Genomic DNA, 26,825 nt, shown 5'->3' on the forward strand with positions numbered 1-26,825 from the left:
TAAATGCGTCTTGTCACTCCCACGGCATCTGGCTTCTGGATTTGACCAGATGTGTGCAGTTTATTCCCACGCGTACCCAGGAACCCCTGCACTCTGCTGTGTACTGACGACCCGACAGGGAGTACAGGGTCGGCGTCGCGTGAGCCCACAAATTCAGCTTCCTGACTATGGGAGTTTTCCACTGGTGACATTTGAAAGTCTGGAAGGGCCACGGAAGGTTAAATCTGGTGTCTGCACTAAAGCGCGTGTGGTTCCTGGGCTTTTGTACTCACTGAGGGTGTGGGCCCATTCCGTTAGCCCACCCCAGGGAAAGCGGGGGGAGCCCCTTCACCCTGTGACTGGCTCTCTGCTCACCTTTGTGGGGTGTTGGCTCCGATTTTCTCTGTTCTCAACCCGACCGCACAGTAGAGGGCCCTGATGTTGTGACAGCGAGGAGAAGCTTGCCACTTCCTCCCTCTAGTCCCTACCTGGCCTGACGCTCCCCCAGGAAGCGCCTTGCTCCATGCCTGTGTTATGCTACTTAGTTTCAGAAGACTGGAACTGTTCTCATCATGAAATGCACTAGAGCCTTTTGTATTTGGATCCCCCAGAACCTTCCTGGTTGGGGTTGTCTTGAACTCAGCCTGGCGTGCCAGGTAAATGGAGGTCTCATTGCCACACCATTTCTGGGGAAGGATTTGTCAGGCTTCAGCTGTCTCCTCCCACGTTCAAGGTGGGAAACGCTCAAAGGTGTTTATGCGGAGCTCTGGCCATCTGCTCCCTTGGAGAGAGGGAATGTTATTGAGCTTAGTCTCCAGGGCTCCAGATAATTTTGAAAAGCAAGAATATCTGCAGCCCATTTAGGGAGAAACAAGTCTCTTGGTTTGTTTTTTCCAATGTGGCATTTTTTTTTTGGTGGCATTTTTAATAAGCAGCCCATTCGTCACCTGCTTCATTTGAGTGTCAGACGGCGAGTGTTTGTTCATTTGCCCTTTGAAAGAAATCTGTTAAATGTCCTATTATGTTCTTTGGAGAACAGAGGGATTTTCCTCTTGCCACTCTGAGATCTTAATAGCAGCCGATTCAGATTGGAGTCATTTGTCAGGTTGCACATCAACTTGATGTTCCCTATGAATAGTCGTGTCCTTCGCAGCACAGGCCCCGTCTTCCCCGGCAGGCGATGGGGAGATCCGCACGGGCAGGATGGTGCTCCCACGATAATCTTGAGCTGAGGGAGGAGAGGCTGTTAGGGGTGAGGGTGGGATGGCAGCAAGGAGAGGCTGCTGTTCCCTGGGAGTGTGTGTGGCTCTCCTTGGATGAGCAACGAGGCAGAGACAAACGGGAAATGCCTCCGTGGTCCACAGCCTTTTCTGGGCAGCAGGGCTTGTGGAGTAGGGGCTGGCACTGCTCCAGTGCTCTGGGAGCCTACAAATCAGAAAAGGAAAAAAACAGACAGCAAATATATTTTGTATTTTTAAAATTCAGTAGTTTTTCCTCCAATATTTAATTAACCCACAGCATTGCCTAAAACTTGGAAAATAAAGAAATGACCCCTAATCCTGTCACATTAAAACACAGTTAATTAACATCCTGGAACCTTTCCTTCTCTATGTGTGTATTTGAACGTGTGCGTGCCCACCCACAGTACATACACAGTCCTGTTTCCTGTTTCTTTCCAGTGGCTGCTGTGTTATAACCTCTTATGCCATCTTAGAGATGCTAGCTGCGCCACTGTTGTCGGACATGTAGATATTTCCGGTGATGCACCTGATGAATGTCTTTGGACAAATCATTTTCAGGGTTTAGGCTTTTTTTCCTTAGACTGTGTTCCTAGATGAGTAATGACTAGGTCAAAGGTCCAGACACAGATAGATATGTATATAAAATAGGCACATGATTTATTTTCGTATTACACACCCCTGCCTCCGCAACTTTTAATTCGACAAAGGCTATAAAGAGTAGGAAGCCCTTGATTCATTTTGGCAGCTGTGTCTTCAAAACGGTGGCCCTGGGCTGGATTCCCTCCTGCTGGGCACACAGCGCTTATTCCCTGCATGCGGGCAGGTCACTGAAAAACCAGCCAAACCAACAAAAGGCCAAGAAGAGGCATCCTTTTATTTTAAAGTACATCAAGAAAAAAAAGAAAAAATCTGTAATGAGGTTGCCCCTATTTCCTTGTATTTATTTACTGGTTATAGTTTATGTATTACAGAACGGTGTGGTTGAGAATTGCCGTTCAGGAGTGATTTGAGCGGACTGCAGTGGCAGCGGGGGGGCGGTGAGCATCGTAAGCCATGAGCTGTGTGACGTGCAGTTGTCACCCCTGGGGGGTGGGATTCGTGGGCGAGCGCTCAGAAACGTTTAGTCGCTGTCATTATTTACTTATGTTGTCATTTTTAGGGGATGGTTAGAAAACTGCTTTTTTTTTTTTTTTTTGGCATGGAGAGGAAACATGGATTAAGGGGCATAATTTAATTGAACTCAGATATATGTAGGGCTGTCCTTTTGAATAAGAAATAGACCTTGGGCTTCCCTGGTGGCACAGTGGTTGAGAGTCCGCCTGCCGATGCAGGGGACACGGGTTCGTGCCCCGGTCCGGGAAGATCCCACATGCCACGGAGCGGCTGGGCCCGTGAGCCATGGCCGCGGAGCCTGTGCTCCGCAACGGGAGAGGCCACAGCAGTGAGGCCCGCGTACCGCAAAAAGAAAAAAAAAAAAGAAATAGACCTCATGTGACTCAGAGGACAGAAGTGGTACTCAGAAGTAGAAGGTGCTTGTTAACATCTGTTATTATCAACAGAATGAAATTTGGTTTGTCAGAAGCAGATTGAATTTCATTGAAAGGAGGAAGTTTCTAACATTTTGACTTCATAAGTTATTATGAGTTGTACCCGATTTATAAAGCCCTTGGCACCGTGCCTGGCATGTAGTAGGCACTCAATATGTAAAACACAGCTATTTTAATTTTACTTTTTTAGTAAATTAGTGGCAGAGTTGGAACTAAACCCTTTTCTGACTCTGTTCAGTGTTGTTTTAGCAACACCATAGGGCAGTGCTTCTGAAGTTTACCGTGCGTGTGAATTTCCTGGGGACCTTGTTAACGTGAAGATTCTGGCTCAGTGAGCCTGGCACGGGGCCCGGGAGTCTGCATTTCTCACAAGCTTCCGTTGCTCCAAAGACTACACTTGGAGTAGCAAGACCGGGGTAATCCCGAAAACCTGTTGGTTCCAGCTGTCATTTTGAAAAAAGTCTTGATTCATTTGTTTGTCCTTTTAGCAGTGTTGTCTTGAGCACCAGGCCCTGGTGTTAAAGCGGAACACAGACAGGGTCCCTGCCCCATGGAGTCCGTGACGCAGAGAAGCGGAGGTTGGCGAGGGCCTGGAGGAGTGCACGCGGGCGTGGAGACGGGCCCGGCCTCCTCTTGTGAGGTCAAGGGAATTTCCTCCTGGAGGAAGCAGGGGGCCTGCCAAGGTCAAGAAAGAATAGCTCAAGAGGCAGGGGGAGAACCAGGCCAGTGAAGTTGTTAGGGAGCGATGCTTAGGGAGGGCATGCTTATAGTGCCACGTACTCTGAGAAAACAAGAGAAAAACGGCTGGGAACTCATTCGTGACCTGGGCAGTTTCAGCAGAGTGAGGGGGACCCCGAGGCCACGTGGTGGTGGATGGAGGAGCGGTGAGGGTGGGGAAATGAAGGCGGCGCCGGTGGGCGCTTGGAGGTGTGGGGCACTTCTCCAGGTGGTGGTGGGCCTGAAACAGAGCCCACCTGCAGTGACGCATCAGTCTCTCTGGGATCTTGCCTTTGAAAACTGATAAGTCACATATGACATGCGGGACATGTCTCTGTGTCCACAGCATTGAATTTCTTGATCATTGCTGGAAACTGGCTTTTAATTTTAACCACGTCTGCAGAGGTAAAGAGAAATGAAAGAGAATTTTTATTTCAGTATATTGAGTCATGGTGTGGTTGTGGTTCTGGAATGAAGGGTAACTCGGATGCTTTTGCTGCTCCAACTGGAATGACACGGGTTCACAGTACTCTGCTCGGCTAAAGTTCAGGGAGACCCTTCTCTGATCCACAGGGTTGGGGAGGAGCGCCTTGCTGCCTCTTCCCTAATCCCAGGAGGGTTGGTTCCATCTCCTGCATTAGAAGGTCTTGGGGAGCTTTCATGAGCAGTTTCTGGAGGGCGTTGGCAGCAAAAGCCACGTTGCAGAAGGTGAGGATGGAGAGTTCTTTCAAGAAGCTTGGAGAGAGGCAGGCAGCACTCAGTGACCAGAGCTGCTGATGAACCAGGAAGGAAAAACGTAGTTATTTTGCTCTTTTTCAAATGAGAGCGGCTTTTCCCCAGCATTTTATGATGAAGAAATTCTAGCAAAGTGAAAAGAACTTCATGGTGGACACCCATATACTCACCCCTTAGATTCTACTATTAACCGTTCCCACCAGCCATCATATCTTTTTGATAAATTTTAGTATAAATCACAAACATCAATACGCTTCCCCCTAAATACTTCAACATGTATATCTTTTCCTTCAATATGTTTATAGTTATTTTTTCTTTTAAGTTTAAATTTACGCACGATGAAATACAGAATTCGTAAGTCTTTGTTTGCTAAGTTTTACAAATGTATGTACCTGTGTAACCCAAACTTCTATCACGATCCCTCGTGTCCCTTCTAGTCAATTCCCACTCGCCCCCGCTCCAGCCGCTCTTCTCATTTTCTTCCACCATTAGTTTTGCCTGTACTAGACTTTCATAGAAACGGAATCATAAAGCATCTTCTCTTCTGTGTGAAGCTGCCTTCACTCAGCGTGTTTTTGAGATTCATCCATGCTGTTACGTGAATGAATAATTTGTTCCTTTTTATTGCTAAGTAGTATTCCATTGTATACATATATTCTAATTTCTTTGTTCGTTCTGCTATTGATGTACATTTGGATTGTTTCAGGTTTTGGTTATTATGATAAAAGCTGATGTGAACATTCATATACAAATCTTTTTTTTTTTTTTTTGTGCGGTACGCGGGCCTCTCACTGTTGTGGCCTCTCCCGTTGCGGAGCACAGGCTCCGGATGCGCAGGCTCAGCGGCCATGGCTCACGGGCCCAGCTGCTCCGCAGCATGTGGGATCTTCCTGGACCAGGGCACGAACCCATGTCCTCTGCATCGGCAGGCGGACTCTCAACCACTGCGCCACCAGGGGAGCCCTATATACAAATCTTCATGTGGACATATGTTTTCATTTCTCTTGATGAATACCTAGGAGGGGAATTCCTGGGTCATAGGGTTATTAGCTTTATAAGAAATTGCCAGGACTTCTTCTAAAGTAGTTTAACATTTTATACTCCCACCGACAAATTTGATTGTCCTAGTTGGTAACTTGAGCATGTTTTAATAATGAGGGAAGAAACCAACAGAGGGAGAGAAGTTCCTCATCCGTATTCAGAAACTTTTATGCCTTAGGAAATACACTTACACGTGTTTAGCGTATTGAATGCTTGATAGTGTAGTAAGATTTGTAGACTCATCAGTCCTCTTTGATCCTGATTAGGATGGTTGGGTTGAATGTATTCTGATCCTGGGAAGTTTTCTGTAAAAGACTTTGTGAAGTCAGTTTGCTTTGTTTTGTTTTTCTTCTTCCAAAAAAAGGTTTCTTTTAGAAGGAAGATCAGAAAAGTTTAACTTGGGCTGGGAAAATTATGGGGTGATTGACTAAATGTGGGAATTCATGAAATCACGGTATGGAGATAGAACCTTAGATACGTCGTATGTACAACATGCCCAGCAGGCGGCTGGGACTCAGCTCATGTTTTAACTCTGTGGTGCAGTGGTCACTACTTCATTGGTGCGATGCGTTTTGGTACAGTTTTTGAAACAGCGTTGGCTACCTTCCCTCTCACTTTTTATTTGGTTAATCCGGGTGTCTCGTGCCTAGAATTTTCCCTCTTCCAGAGAGCTGAGATCTGGCCCCGTTGAGAACACTGAACTGTCTGTTCTGTAGAACGCAAACTGCAGAAGCTTTGGGGTTTACACTTCTTCAGAGCATTAGGGATTTACGCAGTCTTTAGAAATAACTCTCTTTCATTTTCAAAAGCATAAAGTTATTGTCAGGGAAGCTGGATACTCTACTCATTAGCGATGAGGACTTTTTTGTCAGCAAAATGGCAGTGTGGCTGAGACTGCCCATCTCAGATGTGTGACAGTACAAAAAGAGGTTTATCCCCTGGGCTAAATGGAAGGGATGCATAAATTGGACACACCGTAAATTTCATTTACTGCTTTCTCGGTATTTGATAGTTTCAATTCCATCAATAGCTGTTTTCCAAAATCTTGTTACTTTTATATAATCTGAAAGTGAATTCAGCAATGGCAGGGATGGGAGCAGCACAGCGGACAGCACAGTCAATTTCCAGCAGCTCAGGAAGGCCCTGCGAGGGCAGGGGGAAATGGCTTTCCTTATTTCTTGGGGAATTTGTCCTTAAATTATGCATGATCCCAGGCAGCTGTGTGTGATTTGCCAGAACTAGCAGCTCTGACTTCGGCTAATTTTTATTTCATGGCTTTGGCATTTGTCTCTGCCTCTTTTTTTGGTTTGTTTTTTGTTCTGCATCTTTTAAAAAAGACATCACCGACTTATTCATACATATTCATGCTGCACTCATTTTTGGGTTGCATTTTCACACCATTCCATGCTCCATGTAGCTTCTGGCTAGCAAGGAGGACGAGGACTCAAGCAGAATTGGAGAGGATGACAAGAATAATCTGCTGAGTGGCGAGCGTCTGGAGCAGAGGAACAAGGTAGGAACATCTGCCCCTCTCTGTGCCCAAGCCCGCCTCCAGTCTGGAACGAGTCCGACGGGTTTTCTGTTCCTTCCATCTGTGTGGAGTGCCTGCCGTGTGCCAGCGGGGAGCAAAAAGAGGAGGTCTCTTCCTTTCTGGAAGTTACAGACGGGGTGGTAGAGCCAGTCATGAACCAGGAAAACAAACATATAGTTGCAAATAAAAACGAGGCTGTTGCAGGAGAGTCGCAGGCATTGGACACTGGGCCTGGGCAGCTCTTCAGAGCTCTGACCCAACGCATTCATTTTACGCATTGGAAACTGAGGCCTAGGAGGGGAGATGGTTTATCTGGGGCTCAGAGTAAGGCAGTGACAGAGTTGGGAACAGAGCCCTTGTCTCTGGACTGCTGTGAACTCCCAGATCATCTGTGTGTAGTGTAAGGAGCCACTGATAGAACCAGACTTTCCTCCTCTGGGTCCGTCTGCAATCTCCTGATCTGAAACCCAGCTTAGTGTCATCTGGGCGGTGTTGAGAATTTCACTCCAGGCACACTGAGGCTGAACATTTGGAGCAGATATTCTCCAGGGTTGAAAGAACCGTAAACACTGGATGTGGTGGGAGACAGGAGGCTGCAGATCGGGCGTTTGTGGCCTTCAGGGTGTTCAGGTTCGTGGAGTCTTGAGTGAGAGATCATTCTCATGAGCGTTTTGGACAGCAAAGCAGTTAAAAGTGGGGGCTCCGGAATCAGGTCTGATTTTGAGTCTTGGTCACGATCTCTGTGACCTTGCGTTAACCCTTGCTTAACCCCCAAGTCCGAGTTTCCCCATCAATGAAGATAATAACACCACTTCCTGGTTAGAATTGTTGTGATACTTAAAGAGAAGGTATGTACTAAGTGCTCAGTAAGTGGTAGCAATTGCTCTTTTTATTATTATTATATTCTAGACTTTTCCTTCGGTGGAGGTTGCTTATTTAGGTGGATTTAATGACTAGATTGGTGGCAAACAAGACCCTATAAATGACAGCTCATCTGTGTGGGTCTTGTCTTCCGTTTAAAAATCTTAATCATTTTACACATGTGGAGAGAGGGGTGTAATGGCCAGTGTGTATATCACCAGCAGTAATGAAGTCAAGAGGAGTTATTTATAGACTGATAGAAGAAATTTACAGCTTTGGAAAGTGAGAGAAGGAATGCTAATTGCAGCACCTCAAGACATGCCCAGCACAGGCTTTAACTAGATGTTTCCTTGGTACCACTCCTCTGGGACCTTCAGCGACCCAAGAAGGTGGATCTGTGAAGAACACGTCTCCATGGGAATTAGGAACTCTCCACCGTCCTGATGAGACAAATCAAAGTCACAGTAATGAGGATGTGTCTGTAAAGAGGTTGCTTTCTGATATATAATGAGGAGGATACATTGCAAAAAGCATATAATAAATGTCCAAAGCATTGTTAATGGCAGTTAACAATGTTCCGGACCCTTCTTAGAAAGAATTTACAGGAAGTAGGCCGTGGGCTGAGGGAACACAGCTGTAGCGGGTAAGACACTGCGCCAGGAACTTAAGTGGGCCAGCCATCTCATTTTGTTCTCGTAGCCGCCATGGGAGGTGGCGTTACTGTGCCTAGTTACGGATAAGGAAACTGAGGGTGAGAGGAAGTGATGTAAACATCTCCGTGCCCTCAGATGAGCGTGTGTGGACCGCGTGCACCCTCCCTCTCCCCTTTCATTTTCTCTCGGGTCTGCTTGCCCTCACTCATCACTGTTTGTCTCCATCCTCTCTCTCTTTTCCACGTAACCCCCTTCCCCTCCTTTGTAGTCCATTATCTGACCACATACTTTGATTTGCAGATTATGGAGGTCAATTCCAAAGGGGGCTGCAAAAATGGATATTTAAGGCACACAGATTCCAATATTGTAGACTCCGACGGAGCCCACAAATCCGGCTGCCCCGGAGACCAGAGTTTGGAAGAAGGCGAGCTCCTGAGCCTGCTCGCCCCTCTCTTCAGCGAGAAGGCCATACGGTTACTGGAATCCAGGTAGACATGGGACCCAGGCACTGCAGTTGTCTCTGGTTTGAGGGGAGAACAAACTCATTTTGCTAAATGGATTTAGATGGCAGTGCTGTGTAATTTACCTGGGAGAGCTCCCGAAATGGCTTGGAAGGAATCTTGCCAGTTGTGCAATTAAGTAATTAGGCTGCCTGCTCCTTGGCCGCGAGGGGACTGCGTTCAGCAAAGCCGCATGCAAGGCCAGCGTAAAGAGGAGAGAGAAAGCTTCCTTCAGGATTGTTCCCGGGAGCCCGGCAAGGGCTGCCTGGCTGTCAGCGCGAGGAATCAGCCCTCCCGAGATCCCTTCCGCTTTCTACAACAGCCTAAAAAACTGCCCCTGTACTTGTGACTCTGCTGTTTCATGTTGAGCTTGAACTACAATTCCCTTCTCATTATATCTGCCGGGAGTCTTTCCTATGTGAGGAGGCACTACAGGGTGTTTTCCTTAAAACGAAAAGGGAGAAATATTCAGTACATTTGTATTTTTAAAATTAGTCCTTCAGGAGCGGATTTCCCTTCTTTCCCAGCCTTTCCAGGCCACTAGCAGCTGCTCTGGGCTTTGGAGCCAGAGGGAGCTGTGCGTGCTTTCCTCTCTCAGTGCCTCCGTTTTTTTGACCACTTCTTGGGGTTGCTGTGAGGAGTGGAAAAAATGCTGTTCAAGGAGAATGGCTGGCACGTGGCGTGTGTTCAGTGAAACCTTTCATTCTCCTCCAGCACAGACAGAGAAAGGGAACCGGTACCACCACCCAGGACGGCTGGCAGGAGCCTAGCGGTTCTCATGTCCTTGGTGGGCTCAGCCTCGTACACATTTTTTCAGCTTTAAAAAGGACGGTAGTGTTCTGTGAGCTCCGGGGGGCCACCCTCCCCAGCCCCTGACATCTGCTTAACATTTTTCTAGCATGAGTCCTCATGCTAGGGGGACACGCCCAGTGGCTGTTCTGGTATATTATCACAGGGAGTTGGGTGACCATAATGACACTTGAGAAATGGAGGATTTCCTCGGCATCAGGGGCTCCTGTGTTAAGAGTTAAAAGGTGCACCTCGCTCTCTCTGAGGACCGCCTAGGAATGCACTTGGGTGATGTGACCTGGGAAAGTAACAATGCACTGGTGGGAGTGCAGGGAATTGGGGCCCACATGCTCCCTACTGGCAGGGAGGAGCTTTTCAGCCCCAAATCATTGTTGTCATGCCAGCCCGTGGCCTCAGAGCTTCCAGTCTTTCAGTAGAAGCCCCAAATTTGTATGCTCAGTCTCCTGATTTTTGAAAATTTAGACTTCATTACAGTTTTAAAGAAAGCGCTTTACGCGCTGACCCTCCGCAGGCAAGCTTGGGACATCAGCCATTCAGTTACCTGTTCCCTTGTAGGCGTCTGTTCCATCAGCTTCCGGGCCATCGTGGGCCAGCTCTAGTGTTAGAAAAGGCTTTCTTAAATGCTGGCCGGCATCTGCTGCTCTGATCCTGCTTTCTGTGCAGCTGCCTTTCTTGGTGCACCGCTGAGCCCCAGGACGGCAGGTTCACGGCTCCGAGGGCCCTCCTGAAGGCCCAGCTGTGGTCTTTTAAAAAGACCGCTTGGGTAACTAGGATTCTCATTGGCCAGGGAAACACTAATTTTCTGCCCAGATAGTCTCTCCAGGAGTTCGGTGTTTTGATCCCCCCAAAAAGCAGGGTATTAGAGTCAGACAGACCTGTGCTCCGGTCCAGCTGTACCGTTTAGACCTTGGGACTTATCTCCCCATCTTGGTTTCCTCACCTGTAAAGTGGGGGGTGATGATACTTAGCAACCCTGTAGGGATCTTGTGAGAATGAAATGAGATAATGTGTGTACATAGGGACCCAGGTTGGTATTAAGTGGGGCTTTGGTGATATTACTGCTTAAAATGTGCCTGGCCAGTCACTCCTACCCTTTCCCCATTACCCTCAGGTAAGATTCATACCATATGCAAGATACGTCGGCCAGCCCGTGATTCAGGCCTCCGTGTTCATCGCTGAGCCCATGTCTGATACCCTGGTGTGGAGCGCGATAGGCTTAGGCCCGAGACTTAGGCCTCTGAGCTCTGCCACCCTCTAGCCGTCCACGCTGGGGCCTAACAGGCTAGCAGAGTAGCTGGGCCCCAGGAGTAAATCTGATTCAACTTACCCATCCACTGGGATGGAATAAGGAAGCAGCTTAGCCTGATTAGCTGTCTTGCACTTGACCAAGCCGAGCACTCGTTCACCGGGGCTGGAGTGAAGGGTCAGCTCGTGGAGGATGGGCTGTCTGGCCCTGCTCTCCCACGGTCTTCACCATGTGTGTGGTTCCCAACCCTCCCTTCACATGCTTCTGGTTCGTTTGCCCCATTCCCTAGAGGACATGGTTTAGGATTTATTACCTGTTTCAGTCTTTGTAGCTAAACTTAGGTGTGACATTGGAAAAAGTCTAAAGGGGGGCCCTTGGGGGTTTTTTTTTTTCAAGGCTAGTATTGCATTCTTGAGCCATACCTAGTAGAAGCAGAGAAGCCAACTCTCCTGAAAAACCTGGGTCTGCTCTTCTGGGCATGGTGAAGGGACAGGTAAGGGACCACCAGAGCGTGGAGCTGGCGAGGGGTCTGAAGGAGTTAGCAGAGAAAGACCCAAGGAGACTCGGGTGTGCGGGCTGCGGGGAGAGGACACGGCGAGTGCTTGCAGGCAGATCCTGTGTTACGGAGGGACTGGGTCTGTGGGCTTCAGACAGAAACCCGGGGTCCTCCTCGATCCTTCCCTTTCCTTCACCTCCCAAACCCAAGTCCTGACCCTTCACCTCCCAAATGCGCTCCTCCCATCCCTGTCTCCTCCTCTCCACTCCTCGCTTCCGTCACACTTCTCTGGCATCCCTGCAGTTGCCTTCTAACTAGTCCCCTGCAGCCATCCGTCCCCCTTCCAGGCTGTTTTCCATACTGTATCCAGAGCGGTTACTTAAAATGCAGTGAAGTCACTCCTCTGCTTAAGACCACTCGGAGACGCTCCGTTTTTCTTGGGACCAGAATCCTTAGCGCAGCCTGCCAGGCCCCGTGTGATCTGGCGACCCCCTCCTTCGGCTCTGTTCACACCGTCCCCGGCTTGCTTTCTGTGCTTTGCCCTGGAGCACAGTCCTTCCAGTCCCTGGAACGAGACCCCTTTCATCTCGTTTCAGAGCCCGGGCACATGCTGGTCCCTCCGGATGGGCACTCGCGGTTGCTTCCTCTGCGCTCCCCTCCCCTGAGCAGGGCAAGGTCGTCAGCTGGGGAGGGGAGAAGAGAAGCTGCCGGGCGGTGCTGAGCGCCCGTTTTGAAATGAGTGACGATCAATACAAAGTGTGACCCCTCCCGAGGACGCCTGTAGCACGAGTAGCTGACCAAGCCCAGGTCTGAAAGCAGGGTTGGATGGGACAGGTGAGGGGTTACCTAGGCCTCTTCATCTCAGTCCAAGTGCTTCCATACCGTTTGCTTCACTTATCAAGGTCAACTCCAGTTTGCAAGTTGTGAATCCAGTGGCCAGAGTCCGCTTTCCCACAGCGGTGGCCACGCTCTCCGGCCTCTGTTCACAGCTCCCCTCTCTATTTTCCTTCTCCCTCACTGGCCTCTCCTCCTCAGTCTCCTGTGCTGGCTCCTCTTCCTCTGCCGGATGCTGGACGCTGGATGTTGTAGTGTCCCGGAGCTCCGTTCTAGCTCCCTTTCTCTCTCTGTACCTCCTTTCTCCACGGCTGCAGAGTATGCTGTGTGACTTCCAAATTCATACCCACGGCCCAGACTCCCCCCTTCAGATCACACGGTCAGCTGCCTACTTGCTGTCTCCTCTTGTGTGTCTGACAGGCGCTTTCAACTCTAATCGGTTTATTTTCTTTTATTTTTTTTAATTTTTAATTTAAACAAATGTATTGATTTCTTTATTTTTCGCTGCATTGGGTCTTCGTTGCTGCGCGAGGGCTTCCTCTAGTTGGGCTACTCTTCGTCATGGTGTGTGGGCTTCTCATTGCGGTGGCTTCTCTTGTTGTGGAGCAGGGCTCTAGGCACGCGGGCTCAGTAGTTGTGGTTCGTGGGCTCTAGAGCGCCGGCTCAGTAGTTGTGGCGCACAGGCTTAGTTGCTCCGCGGCATGTGGGATCTTCCTGGACCAGGGCTCGAACCTGTGTCCCCTGCGTTGACAGGCGGATTCTTAACCACTGCGCCACCAGGGAAGTCCCTCTAATTGGTTTAAAACCCAACCCCTGTTCTAATGTGCTTCTCTGCTGTTCTTCCACGAGTCACTTAATAGCACTGCTGTGGCCGAAAGTGTAGCTTCCACAATCCTCATAACTATCAGTAAGTCCTGTTGTTCCACCTGGAAAATGTATCCCTAATCCACCCACTCACGTCTCTACGGCTTCCCTGTTAGTCCAGCTTAGTCCACGCTGTCACATCTCGTGCCTGGACTCCAAAAGCACAGCCTTCTAAATTGTCTCCCTGCTTCCGTTTTTGCCTCTCTGTAGCCATTCTCCACAGAGGAGCCAGAGCCAGCTTTCAAAAACTTAGATGAGATTATGTTTCTTCTGTGCTTAAAGCTTTCCACTGGCTTTCCGTTACCTTTAGAGTAAGATCAGAGCTCCTTGGCCTGGCCTCTGCCTGTTTCTGTGTCTCTATCAGCTACCTCTCTTGTTCACACTCACCTTTCTGTTCCTCCGTCATCCAAGCTTGTTCTCACCTCAGAGCCTTTGCAGTAGCAGTTCCCGCTACCTGGCACACTCTTTTCCCGGGATGTGGTGGTGTCTCAGCTCTGTGGAGAGGCCTTTCCTGACCACTTTGTCTAACAAGAATCCCTGCTTCTACACTTTGCCTCAGGACTGCCGCCCTCCTCCCCTCCTTCTCGTCCCGCCTTCCTTGTACTTCTCCTTGCCTTGCACTGTCTTATTCAGTTACCCGTGTCTGTATGGATGTCTGTCTCCTCAATGAAACGTCAGCGCCATGATTCGTTTTCACCATGCATTTCCACCGCCTTACGTGACAAATGGGAGAAGCTCGATGAATATTAGAATGAATGTGCAGACTATTAGAAGCTCAGCATCATAGCAGAAGGTTTAAGTTTAGAAAACTAGAAAGAATGCAGTGCTTCTTTGGAGTCAGAAAGTCTGCGTCTGCAGTCTTCGCTCCGCCACTTCGCTGGAGGATCTTGAATATTCACGAGCCTGTGTTCTTCATCTGTGAAAGGGGGTCAGTAACAACCCCCATCTCGGTCTTACTGTGAGGACTAAAGCTATTTAGTGTATTTAAGGGACCTGGCACACCGTTAAGTGCTTAGTAAATGTCAGTTCCTTTCCCCTTATGCCTTCTATGTGGCAAAGATGCTCAGGTTATATAAACAACGTTTGGGCCTCTGACAGGACCCTCGGACTGAACCATTGAAAAGGTCCTGATTATGGCGATAGCTTAATGAATCTGCTGTTCAGATTTCTAGCAGAGAAACACTTGAAATGTTAGCAGCTCTGCCACTTTAGTATATTATAATGGCCTCTTTTTTTTTTTTGCGGTACGCGGGCCTCTCACTGCTGTGGCCTCTCCCGTTGCGGAGCGCAGGCTCAGCGGCCATGGCTCACGGGCCCAGCCGCTCTGCGGCATGTGGGATCTTCCCAGACCGGGGCACGAACCCGTGTCCCCTGCATCGGCAGGCGGACTCTCAACCACTGCGCCACCGGGGAAGCCCTATGATGGCCTCTTTCACCACCTTTTACTACCCGTTTGTAAGTCTTTTTTCCTGGATTTTATTGTGTGTTGTTTGGTAGTGAGTAATGGTCCTCCTTTGGCTAGCTCAGTAGCAACTGTTATTATTTTCAATCTGTATTAAGGGAAGGAGAGGAAAGGAAAATTTAGTTTAACATGCTTGAAATACCAGAAATATTGTTTTGAACTCTGGGTTTACTAAATTTTAAGATGGTTTGTGTAGTTTAGATGATCCCATATTAGAAGTGAAAAGTGTACCACACGTTTTAATTTTGTTTTTCATACTTTGAGTTTTTCCCCTGTTTCAGTGTGCTGTAGCTGTTTAAGTTGACTTAAATTGATTCTGCCCCAGAGCTGGACGTTAGGAATCCAGGTACGAGTTAAGGCTTCATCCCTGCCCTTAGAGGGCTCGGTGGGAAGACAACATGAGGGCACCTGTCACTTCCGGTGGGAACAAAGATACAGAGGAAGGGGAGGCCAAGGTATGTTAAGGCAGTCCGTCGTTCCGGTCTCTGACAAGGTTTTTTGAAGTAATGCAGGCAAGAGAAACTGCAGAGAGGAGAAGGATCTAGCACTGATGAGGGCCTCTTCTCTCCCCCGTCTCTCTCCTGACTCCCCGCCCCCTCCTGACCACATCTTCTTTTCCCAGAAGATAGCAACAGCTTTCCAGCTGGCCCTCCCTCAGTGCTTGCCTCCCCTCCAGTCTTCTTTTTTACAATTTTCTGTCTCAGTTTTATAACTTCCTCTCATTTTTATGAGTCTCTTTTATTTTTTAGATGATAGACACGTACTTATTTTAGGTCTTCTTCAGATTGCTTTATTGTTTTTATTTCCTCGAGTGTGAACTCTCTCCTCTGTCCGATTGCTGTCTTTCATAACAGTGGATTTTGTTTGCAGCAGTGGTTTGTGTCAGCAGCCCCGCTCCGCCCGCCACCCTTGCTCCTCCCTGTGCAGTGCTTTTGAAGTTGCCTTGACTTGTCTCTCTAGGTCTTACTTTAGGGGCGTGAAATTTGCGTGGGTCTTCTTCCAACCGTGGGAGTTAAATTTCCGCTTTCTGCGGATGCCCTCTTTATCATGGCAGTGGGTCTCCTCCTCTGTTTCTGACCTTCGGATACATCTTATTTGATTCTGAGTCCTGTAGTGCACCTTGACCATTTTTTTGTCTTGTCTGTTTTGCTGCCATTTACGTATGTTTAGAGCAGATGGTAGGGGCTCTTGAGTGTACTCTCACCACTGTCCTGACGGGAAATCTCTCCATTCATTCTCTACACACGGCACGTGTGTGGCCATGCACTCCGTCACACAGAGCCTCCCAGTGGCTCTCCTTTCCTTAACATGGCTGAGGTCTCCCTGCCTCACCTTCCAGCCTCGCCTCCCCGCTCTCCACAGTGTGTCTTGACTCCGTTCATATTGTTTTCCATGCTTAGAAGGTTCCATTTCCCTTCCCCCAGCTAACCTCTCATCAACTCTAGAAGCCCTTTTTTGGCGTTCTTCCTGCCACCCCCAGTCTGGACACCCTGGGATGCTTGCCCGTAAGCTTCCCAGACTTCCACGGCGCCTGTGTTTCTCTTTTTAGCCTGTGGAGTAGTGACTTGTTTACACAACTGCCTCTAACACCAGGCCCCGCAGGCTCTTCTGCAGCCCCAGCGCCCATTATAGTGTCTGGCCCAAGAAACACACTCACGAGGGATTCTTCTGGAACCGCTCCAGAGTCTTCTACATGTTGGCTTAGTTTGAGTTCCTGGGAAAGCAGAGCCTGAGGTAACCACTTGGGTACAAGTGGTTTATTTGGGATGTGACTCCAGGCAGAAGGAAGGAGGGATGAGGGAGACTAAGGTAGGGATGGAGGCAAAGCCAGGAAGGCTGCCTTATGATCTGGTTGCGACTGTGGGCAGCCGGGCCTCCGCCCTGCCAGCCACCCTCTGAGGGACGGTGTAGACCCTGCGTCAGTGCTGGCCCTCTGGAGGACGGGAGACTGGGACATTCACCCAACAGCTCTCTTCCTCCACTGGTTAGGGTTTCCCCTGGAGCTATAAATGGGTCCGCGCTTGCCCGCTGCCCTGCTGGCCGGCTCAGAGAGCTCTGGGAAAGGGCCCAAGGCAGCAGAGAGATGCCGTGGGCGCTGGCGGAGGGACTGTCTACAAGAGCTGTCAACGCAGTTGCAGCTGAAATCCCAGGGAGGCCCAGGCCATGTGGCAAAGGGGCGTGAGAAGCATCTGCTACCCATACATGCTCTCGTTTAATCCTCACAGCGTCCTGTGGAGGAAAACTCACCTTGCTTTCCAAGAATCACAGAGTTAGAATCTGAAACCATTTTGTCTGATTTCAAAGCCACTGCTCTTTTTATCCAGAGCAGTTCCCAGCATCCCTTCATTCGATACCTTTGCTGAGCACCGACTGTGCACCCTGATGGACCAGGTGGCTCATGGATCTGCCAGGTTGGCTAGATTCATCCAAAGCCATACTTGCCCCTGGATGTAGGGATGGGCCCAGGGGGGTGGGCGGACCTTGCAATCGTCATGCATACCTTATGACTCTGTTTGCTCTTCCGAAGCCCAGCCTGCGTCCAGGTAGCTGTGTGCCCCCCTCACTTGCTGTGCACCTGCGTCAAATCAGTTCTCTCCTTCTCCTCCATGAAGGAGACATGTGGTACCTACCTGGTGTGGTTGTTCTGAGGTGACCTGGATAGCGTAGTTGGCGTGGGTCCTGGCACGTGGCAAGTGCTCACTGTGTTTAAATTCAGCAGAATCTGGGCCAGAATCGATGGGGAAAACTTAGGAAAGTGGGTCGGTGACAAGGCCATACCAGAAAGCTGAGTCCTCCCACTTCCCTCCCTTTTGGAAAAACAGGCCGGACCTTCTGAAAGTGCTCCGAGAACTGCTTCTGGAACAGATATGCTTGAGAGAGCAGGAAGCTTCGGGAGAACACCTTGACGGTAAAACGGAGAAGACACTTGGGCAGATGGCCGTTCAGCTAAGAGGTGAACTCGGGCATTTCATCCAAGCCAACTTGTCTTCCAAGCCACGTGATGAACTCGGGTGGCCTCCGGGAGCCCAGCTAGCAAAGGCGGCAGAGGCGTCCAGGGTGGAGCAGAAAGATGCCTCCGTGCAGACCATGGCTGTGGAGGGCGACACGGTCAGATTCGGACACGAGGGCACGACAGAGCCTTGGGAAGAGAAGCCAACAGACGCCGTATTCGGCGCTGAGCCTCAGCCGGAGAGCTTGTGCAGGATGCCGGGGCGGCAGGCCGCTGCCCTCTCCTTCCCCAGGGGGACCGAAAAAGTAAGTTTCCCCACATATTACTTACTTAGTTACTTACTAAATATAGACCAAAAACTTAAAAATCACCTCCGATCCCACTGCTTTTTAAAAATTTGTATGAGGTCTGGTGTCTCTCTCTGCCTGTACTTAATCTTGGCCTCTACCTGGAGGTGTGTGTCCATCCTGAACTTCCCCAAGGTGTTACCAGCATTTCCTCCCTCCCTGTCTCCTCCCCCATCCCAGCCCTCTCTTCTTTATCTATAACTCATGATATCCGTGTGTTTTCATTATAAAAGCAGCGTCATGTGTGTACATCTGTCTGTGGCTTACTGTTCCATGTTATGTATCAGGAACATCTTTCCTTGTAACGGCTGCTAAAATTCCACTGTGGGGAATGTGCCAAAGTTTACATAATTTTCCCCTGTTGATGGACCTTTACTTTTGCCAGTTGCAGTAAAACTGGAATGACCTGACTTTAGGGTAGGGACGAGAACCTAGGTTTTATTTTGTATGGACTTTGTGTCTTAGAGGTACCGTTCTGTGGGCTTTGTCTCCATTCTCTTATCCTTACAACACCCGGCAAAGGTGAGGAAGCCAGGTCCCGAGTGCCCATGGTAGCCAGCTGTGAGGGGCCTGACTGCACAGCCGTGCCCTTTCCCTGGGTCAGGCTCCTGTCTAGCCTGTGCTGGCCCGAGTGGTAGGGTCTGGTTTTGGTGGGTGAATGCCTGCATTTTGCTTCAGTCAAGATCCTTTCTCTAGATGCTTCTCCTCAGATACCATCAAATATGCCAGATTGTGAAAAACCAGACTCTCCTGGCAATGTTTGATCGGACCTTTTACTAAAACCCTCCTGGGGAGGAGGGGTTGGGATTGAGGGGCCCCATAGCAGGGAGATGGGAGCGGCTTGGGAGAGAAGGAGAGAGGTCGTGTTTGTGGTAGGGCTCCAGCGACTGGTCTCCTTGTTTCTGATGGGTGTTTTGTCTCTGAGAAATCAGCTGTGCACACTGCTTCATAGCATCAGAATGGAGAATTAAGTTTATTTTCTGACCAGTAAATTACCACTTTTGTGCATACCAAAGAGAGTTAGATATATCATTAGCAAAATTGCTTTTGATTGTTTTAAATTATGCACCAAAACTGTAATTTCTAGAAAAGGGTTTTCTAAAGATATCAGTAGAGACCAAAAAAAAAAAAAAAAAAAAAAGACACTGCCATTATATCAACAGTACTCGAGATGCAGATTTGTGCAATTTGGCTAGAATAGAGATGCTCTCATCTGCCCCAGCTAGTTTAGTTTGTACCTGTGTATTAGGAAAACTAGATGTTGTGTGTGTGCGTGTGTTTTTTTTCCCCCTGCTATCTATGAGGGAGATAGCATCCTATATTCAGGAAAATTGGATAATCAAATGAACTTAATTTCCCCAAATATATTGAAAAAAATTTTCCATTTGGAATTATCTTCCTGCTGGTATCTTCAAAAGGAAGGCTACTGTGTTTATTTTTTTTAGCATCTGCTATATATGCCAGGATTGTGCTAGATATTCTATTCATGTATCATCACAGTTAATCTTCTCACCAAGCATATTAGTTAGGTAGGTATTACCTACATTTTGCATGTGAAGAAATATAAGCTCTGAAAGGCTCAGAAAATTGTCCAGAGTGACTCAGCCGTTGAGAGGAGTAGCAGGGGCGTAAAGTGGAGTCTGGTTTTAGAGGCAGACAGGGATATTGTAACCCCACCTTTCTCAGGAAGGGAGGAGCTCTCTTACCACCAGTTTGGCCTCCGGTCTATGCAACGTAGAAGAAAATTTAATGGTCTTCTCTGTGGTCTTTGGTTAGTCAGGGAATCAGTAATCCTTGAGCTTAGGCTAGAACTGTGGCATCCTGTTAAAAAGAACATCTTTGCCGCCCAGGGGCGAAACGGGGAGACGGGACATACTTCTGGTTGAGTTACAGGGGCGAGATGCTGGGCTGTACAGATACACCTGTGATTGCATTGGGCCTCGCCGCTCACCTGCTCTGAGTCCTTGGGTCAGTCACCTGACTTTCAGTGGCTCCAAGGGGATCATTGTGACCTGGCACCCGGGGCTGGCGTGCTGGCTCGGTGAGGCCATGTGTGGCGAGTGCCTCGGGCCGTGTCCGTGGTAGGAGCTCAGGGTATGTGCATTCCTGTCCCCCGTCCGTCCCCAAGTGAGAAGTTCCAGGATGCCATCTTTAATAAGGTGGTAGGTGGGATTCTGCTCGGCATCCATAAGGTAGCATTTTGTGTGGTGTTATTTTGGAAGCGGCGTTAGGGTGACTGACGGCAGCCTTCCAGCCTGAAATTGGCTTTGGCATTTGTGCACTTGCAGCTATCTTCTCTGCTGCCATATGACACACAGATTTGGATCCAAGAATAGAGATTGGTGGAGTCTGAGGACCAAGCAAGTGACTTATTTTCCAGCCCTTTTTGATGAGGCGTCCACCTCCTCCCGAGTGGTCCCTGACACCACTGCAGACTGTTCTTGTCCTTGAACCTGTTCTCTCCTCTTGCGTGGAATTTCAGGGCAGAAGGGCTCTCACTTTTCTTAACTGGGCAGTAGAGGTTGAAGAGCTAGCCTGAGGCTCAGCTCTCCAGCCTTCTTATTGTATGACACTGGGCTGGTTGTTTGACGTCTCAGTTCTTCATCTGGAGAAAATAGGTATAATAACTTCTGTAATCCTCTGAGCTCTGGGAATGCATAGTTCACCCGAGGATTACGGGAGTACATGCTTGAAAGCATTTGACATCCTAGAACGTGCAACAAGGGCTCCTTCTTCTTCTTTGCTTCTTGAGAGGCTTTGCTGATTTCCTCCTTTCCAGGGTCCCAACCATTATCGACTACAATCAATTTTAGAACATAACCTTATCCCAGGCAGAAGCCCCAAGCCCATTAACAGTCACTTACTATTTCCCCCAGCTGCGCACCCCTAGCTGAAGGCGGCCACTAAGCTTTTTTCTGTCTTTATAGATTTGCCTGCCCTGGATATTTCATATAAATGGAATCACGTAGTCTGTGATCTTTGGTGACTGGCTTCTTCCACTTAGCATAACGTTTTCAAGGTTCGTTCGCGCTGTAGCAGGTATCCGTCGTTCATTTCTTTTTATGGCCCAGTGATAGTCCGTTGTATGGATACCACATTTTATTTATCCATTCATTTGTTGATAGACATTTGGGCAGTTGCTACCTTTCGGATATTATGAGTAATGTTGCTGTGAACATTCATGTACAAGTTTTTGTGTGTACCTGTGTTTTTATTTCTCCGGGGTATAGATCTAGGAGTGGAATTGCTAGGTCATGTAGTAATTCTGTCTAACGGTTTGAGGAACTGCCAGACTCTTTTCTAAAGTGGCTGCAGCTAGTTTCCACCAGCATGTGAGCGCTCCAATTCTGCCGCATCCTCACCAGCAATTGTGATTATCTTTTCGATTATAGCCATCCTAATGGGTAGGGAGTGGTGGTATTTCATTATGATTTGATTTGCATTTCCCTGATGATGAATGATTTAAACATCTTTTCATGTGCTTATTGACCATATGTATATCTCCTTTTGAGAAATGTCTTTCAGATCCTTTGCCCATCTCTTAACTGAGTTATTTGTGTTTGTTTATTTATTTATTTATGGCTGCGTTGGGTCTTTGTTGCTGCAGGCAAGCTTTCTCTAGTTGCAGCGAGGGGGTGCTACTCTTCATTGCAGTGCGCGGGCTTCTCATTGCGGTGGCTTCTCTTGTTGCAGAGCACAGGCTCTAGGCACGCGGACTTCAGTAGTTGTGGCACGTGGGCTCAGTAGTTGTGGCTTGCAGGCTCTAGAGCTCAGGCTCAGTAGTTGTGGCGCACGGGCTCAGTTGCTCCACGGCATGTGGCATCTTCCCGGACCAGGGATCGAACCTGTGTCCCCTGCACTGGCAGGCGGATTCTTAACCACTGTGCCACCAGGGAAGTCCTAGGCCTCTTAAGTTATTATTTGTATGTTCATTCCACAAATAGATGTTGAGCACCTACTATATTACTAGTTCTTGTGCTCAAAGCTGTGGATAGAGTATGAATAAGAAATGCAGAATCCATGAATTCTAAAGCTTATAGGCTGGTGCAGAAGATAGACAAGGAACAAATAATTGCATAGGCATTTAATTATTATGGTCCTAATCTTTTTCTGAGGAGAATTCTGAGGGGGCAGTGAGTATATAACAGGGAAATCAAGGCCCGTTCTCCTGAGGAAGGCACATTTGATCTGAGTCCTAATGGATGTGTTGGGATTAGTGGGAGAGGTGGGGGTGGGCAAGAAAAAGTATTCTAGGCAGAGGAGATAGCATATGCCAAGGTCCTGAGGAGGAAGGAACAAAGCATTCTGAGGAACTGATAGGAGGTCTCTGTGGCTGCAGTTTGGGGGGGTGGGGAGGGGCAGTAACTCAGGCTGTAATAGTGCACAACATGTGGGCTGTGGTAAAGACTGTGACCTTGGCCATACGAGAACTGGGGAACAATTAAAATAGTTTTAAGCAGGGGCGGGGGTGTGTTGCCTGTTTTGGTGCAGTATGGCAAGTGGGTTAGAAAGGGCAAGAATGAGTGTGGGGAGACACCTCAGGAGGCTGTTTCTGTGGCCTGGATGATAGCTTACAGCATCTTGGAGTTGGGGGGTGGCCGCGGAGGATGAGAAGTGACAGAAGAATTCATAGACACTTTGGGAGTTGGAGTTAGTGGAACCTGGTGAGTGATGCAATTGGGCGAGGTGCATAAAGGGAATTCTATTTTATTTTATTTTATTTCTTATCATCCCCCCACCCCCATCACCCCCACTGCTTTCCCCCCTTGGTGTCCATACATTTGTTCTCTACGTCTGTGTCTCAATTTCTGCCCTGCAAACCGGTTCATCTGTACCATTTTTCTAGGTTCCACATATATGTGCTGACATACGATACTTGTTTTTCTCTTGCTGACTTACTTCACTCTGTATGGCAGTCTCTAGATCCATCCATGTCTCTACAAATAACCCAATTTCGTTCATTTTTATGGCTGAGTAATATTCCATTGTGTATATGTACCACACCTTCTTTATCCATTCGTCTGTCGTTGGGTATTTAGGTTGCTTCCATGACCTCGCCATTGTAAATAGTGCTGCAATGAACATTGGGGTGCATGTGTCTTTTTGAATTATGGTTTTCTCTGTGTATATGCCCAGTAGTGGGATTGCTGGGTCATATGGTAATTCAATTTTTAGTTTTTTAAGGAACCTCCATACTGTTCTCCATAGTGGCTGTAACAATTTACATTCCCACCAACAGTGCAAGAGGGTTCCCTTTTCTCCACACCCTCTCCAGCATTTGTTGTTTGTAGATTTTCTGATGATGGCCATTCTGACTGGTGTGAGGTGATACCTCATTGTAGTTTTGACTTGCATTTCTCTAATAATTAGTGATGTTGAGCAGCTTTTCATGTGCTTCCTGGCCATCTGTATGTCTTCTTTGGAGAAATGGCTATTTAGGTCTTCTGCCCATTTTTGGATTGGGTTGTTTGTTTTTTTAATATTGAGCTGCATGAGCTGTTTATATATTTTGGAGATTAATCCTTTGTCCGTTGATTTCGTTTGCAAATATTTTCTCCCATTCTGAGGGCTGTCTTTTCGTCTTGTTTATGGTTTCCTTTGCTGTGCAAAAGCTTTTAAGTTTCATTAGGTCCATTTGTTTATTTTTGTTTTTATTTCCATTGCTCTAGGAGGTGGATCAAAAAAGATCTTGCTGTGATTTATGTCAAAGAGTGTTCTTCCTATGTTTTCCTCTAAGAGTTTTATAGTATCCAGTCTTACATTTAGGTCTCTAATCCATTTCGAGTTTATTTTTGTGTATGGTGTTAGGGAGTGTTCTAATTTCATTCTTTTACATGTAGCTGTCCAGTTTTCCCAGCACCCACTTATTGAAGAGATTGTCTTTTCTCCATTCCATATCCTTGCCTCCTTTGTCATAGATTAGTTGACCATAGGTGCGTGGGCTTATCTCTGGGCTTTCTATCTTGTTCCTTTGACCTATGTTTCTGTTTTTATGCCAGTACCGTATTGTCTTGAGTACTGTAGCTTTGTAGTATAGTCTGAAGTCAGGGAGTCTGATTCCTCCAGCTCTGTTTTTTTCCCTCAAGACTGTTTTGACTATTCGGGGTCTTTTGTGTCTCCAAACAAATTTTAAGATTTTTTGTTCTAGTTCCATAAAAAATGCCATTGGTAATTTGATAGGGATTGCATTGAATCTGTAGATTGCTTTGGGTAGTATAGTCATTTTCAAAATATTGATTCTTCCAATCCAAGAACATGGTATATCTCTCCATCAGTTGGTATCATCTTTAATTTCTTTCATCAGTGTCTCATAGTTTTCTGCATACAGGTCTTTTGTCTCCCTAGGTAGGTTTATTCCTAGGTATTTTATTCTTTTTGTTGCAGTGGTAAATGGGAGTGTTTCCTTAATTTCTCTTTCAGATTTTTCATCATTAGTGTATAGGAATGCAAGAGATTTCTGTGCATTAATTTTGTATCCTGCAACTTTACCAAATTCATTGATTAGTTCTAGTAGTTTTCTGGTGGCATCTTTAGGATTCTCTATGTATAGTTCATGTCATCTGCAAACAGTGACAGTTTTACTTCTTCTTTTCCAACTTGTATTCCTTTTATTTCTTTTTCTTCTCTGATTGCCGTGGCTAGGATGTCCAAAACTATGTTGAATAATAGTGGTGAGGGTGGACATCCTTGTCTTGTTCCTGATCTTAGAGGAAATGCTTTCAGTTTTTCACCATTGAGAATGATGTTTGCTGTGGGTTTGTCATATATGGCCTTTATTTGGTTGAGGTAGGTTCCCTCTATGCCCACTTTCTGGAGAGTTTCTATCATAAATGGGTTTTGAATTTTGTCAAAAGCTTTTTCTTCATCTATCGAGATGATCATATGTTTTTTCTCCTTCAATTTGTTAATATGGTTTATCACATTGATTGATTTATGTATATTGAAGAATCCTTGCATCTCTGGGATAAATCCCACTTGATCATGGTGTATGATCCTTTTAATGTGTTGTTGGATTCTGTTTGCTAGTATTTTGTTGAGGATTTTTGCATCTGTATTCATCAGTGATATTGGTCTGTAATTTTCTTTTTTTGTAGTATCTTTGTCTGGTTTTGGTATCAGGGTGATGGTGGCCTCATAGAATGAGTTTGGGAGTGTTCCTTCCTCTGCAGTTTTTTGGAAGAGTTTGAGAAGGATGGGTGTTAGCTCTTCTCTAAATGTTTGATAGAATTCACCTGTGAAGCCATCTGATCCTGGACTTTTGTTTGTTGGAAGATTTTTAATTACAGTTTCAATTTCATTACTTGTGATCGGTCTGTTCATATTTTCTATTTCTTCCTGGTTCAGTCTTGGAAGGTTATACCTTTCTAAGAATTTGTCCATTTCTTCCAGGTTGTCCGTTTTATTGGCATAGAGTTGCTTGCAGTAGTCTCTTAGGATGCTTTGTATTTCTGCAGTGTCTGTTGTAACTTCTCCTTTTTCATTTCTAATTTTATTGATTTGAGTCCTCTCCCTCTTTTTCTTGATGAGTCTGGCTAATGGTTTATCAATTTTGTTTATCTTCTCAAAGAACCAGCTTTTAGTTTTCTTGATCCTTGCTATTGTTTTCTTTGTTTCTATTTCATTTATTTCTGCTCTGATCTTTATGATTTCTTTCCTTCTGCTAACTTTGGGTTTTGTTTGTTCTTCTTTCTCTAGTTCCTTTAGGTGTAAGGTTAGATTGTTTATTTGAGATTTTTCTTGTTTCTTGAGGTAGGCTTGTATAGCTATAAACTTCCCTCTTAGAACTGCTTTTGCTGCATCCTATAGGTTTTGGATCATCGTGTTTTCATTGTCATTTGCCTCTAGGTATTTTTTGATTTCTTCTTTGATTTATTCAGTGATCTCTTGGTTATTTAGTAATGTACTGTTTAGCCTCCATGTGTTTGTGTGTTTTACGTTTTTTTCCCTGTAATTCATTTCTAATCTCATAGCGTTGTGATCAGAAAAGATGCTCAATATGACTTCAGTTTTCTTAAATTTGCTGTGGCTTGATTTGTGACCCAAGATGTGATCTATCCTGGAGAATGTTCCATGCGCACTTGAGAAGAAAGTGTAATCTGCTGTTTCTGGATGGAATGTCCTATAAATATCAATTAAATCTATCTGGTCTATTGTGTCATTTAAAGCTTGTGTTTCCTTATTTATTTTCATTTTGGATGATCTGTCCATTGGTGTAAGTGAGGTGTTAAAGTCCCCCACTATTACTGTGTTACTGTCGATTTCCTCTTTTATAGCTGTTAGCAGTTGCCTTATGTATTGAGGTGCTCCTATGTTGGTTGCATATATATTTATAATTGTTATATCTTCTTCTTGGATTGATCCTTTGATCATTATGTAGTGTCCTTCCTTGTCTCTTGTAACATTCTTTATTTTAAAGTCTATTTTATCTGATACGAGTATTGCTACTCCAGCTTTCTTTTGATTTCTGTTGGCATGGAATATCTTTTTCCATCCCCTCACTTTCAGTCTGTATGTGTCCCTAGGTCTGAGGTGGGTCTCTTGTAGACAGCATATAGATGGGTCTTGATTTTGTATCCATTCAGCAAGCCTGTGTCTTTTGGTTGGAGCATTTAATCCATTCACGTTCAAGGTAATTATCAATATGTATGTTCCTGTGACCCTTTTCTTAATTGTTTGGAGTTTGTTTTTGTAGGTCCTTTTCTTCTCTTGTGTTTCCCACTTCGAGAAGTTTCTTTAGCATTTATTGTAGAGCTGGTTTGGCGGTGCTGAATTCTCTTAGCTTTTGCTTGTCTGTAAAGCTTTTGATTTCTCCATCAAATCTGAATGAGATCCTTGCCGGGTAGAGTAATCTTGGTTGTAGATTCTTCCCTTTCATCACTTTAAGTATATCATGCCACTCCCTTCTGGCTTGTAGAGTTTCTGCTGAGAAATCAGCTGTTAACATTATGGGAGTTCCCTTGTATGTTATTTGTCGTTTTTCCCTTGCTGCTTTCAATAATTTTTCTTTGTCT

The 26,825-nt window shown here is 46.7% G+C and overlaps 1 protein-coding gene across 8 annotated transcripts in view; it reads left to right on the forward strand.

The window, feature by feature from the left end:
• Positions 1–26,825, forward strand: part of CDK5RAP2 (CDK5 regulatory subunit associated protein 2) — a 181,970-nt gene that overhangs the window by 104,176 nt on the left and 50,969 nt on the right. For all 8 annotated transcript variants that reach the window (XM_027105057.1, XM_027105051.1, XM_027105053.1 and 5 more), the window contains 3 exons: positions 6,678–6,773; positions 8,606–8,793; positions 17,340–17,772. In XM_027105057.1, coding sequence (XP_026960858.1) covers positions 6,678–6,773; positions 8,606–8,793; positions 17,340–17,772 — 717 coding nt within the window. The remainder of the gene's footprint in view (positions 1–6,677; positions 6,774–8,605; positions 8,794–17,339; positions 17,773–26,825) is intronic.

This window comes from Aethalodelphis obliquidens, unplaced genomic scaffold (genome assembly GCF_003676395.1).
Source record: "Aethalodelphis obliquidens isolate GAN/ISIS:26980383/991018 unplaced genomic scaffold, ASM367639v1 scaffold7, whole genome shotgun sequence".
Classification (NCBI taxonomy): Eukaryota; Metazoa; Chordata; class Mammalia; order Artiodactyla; family Delphinidae; genus Aethalodelphis; species Aethalodelphis obliquidens.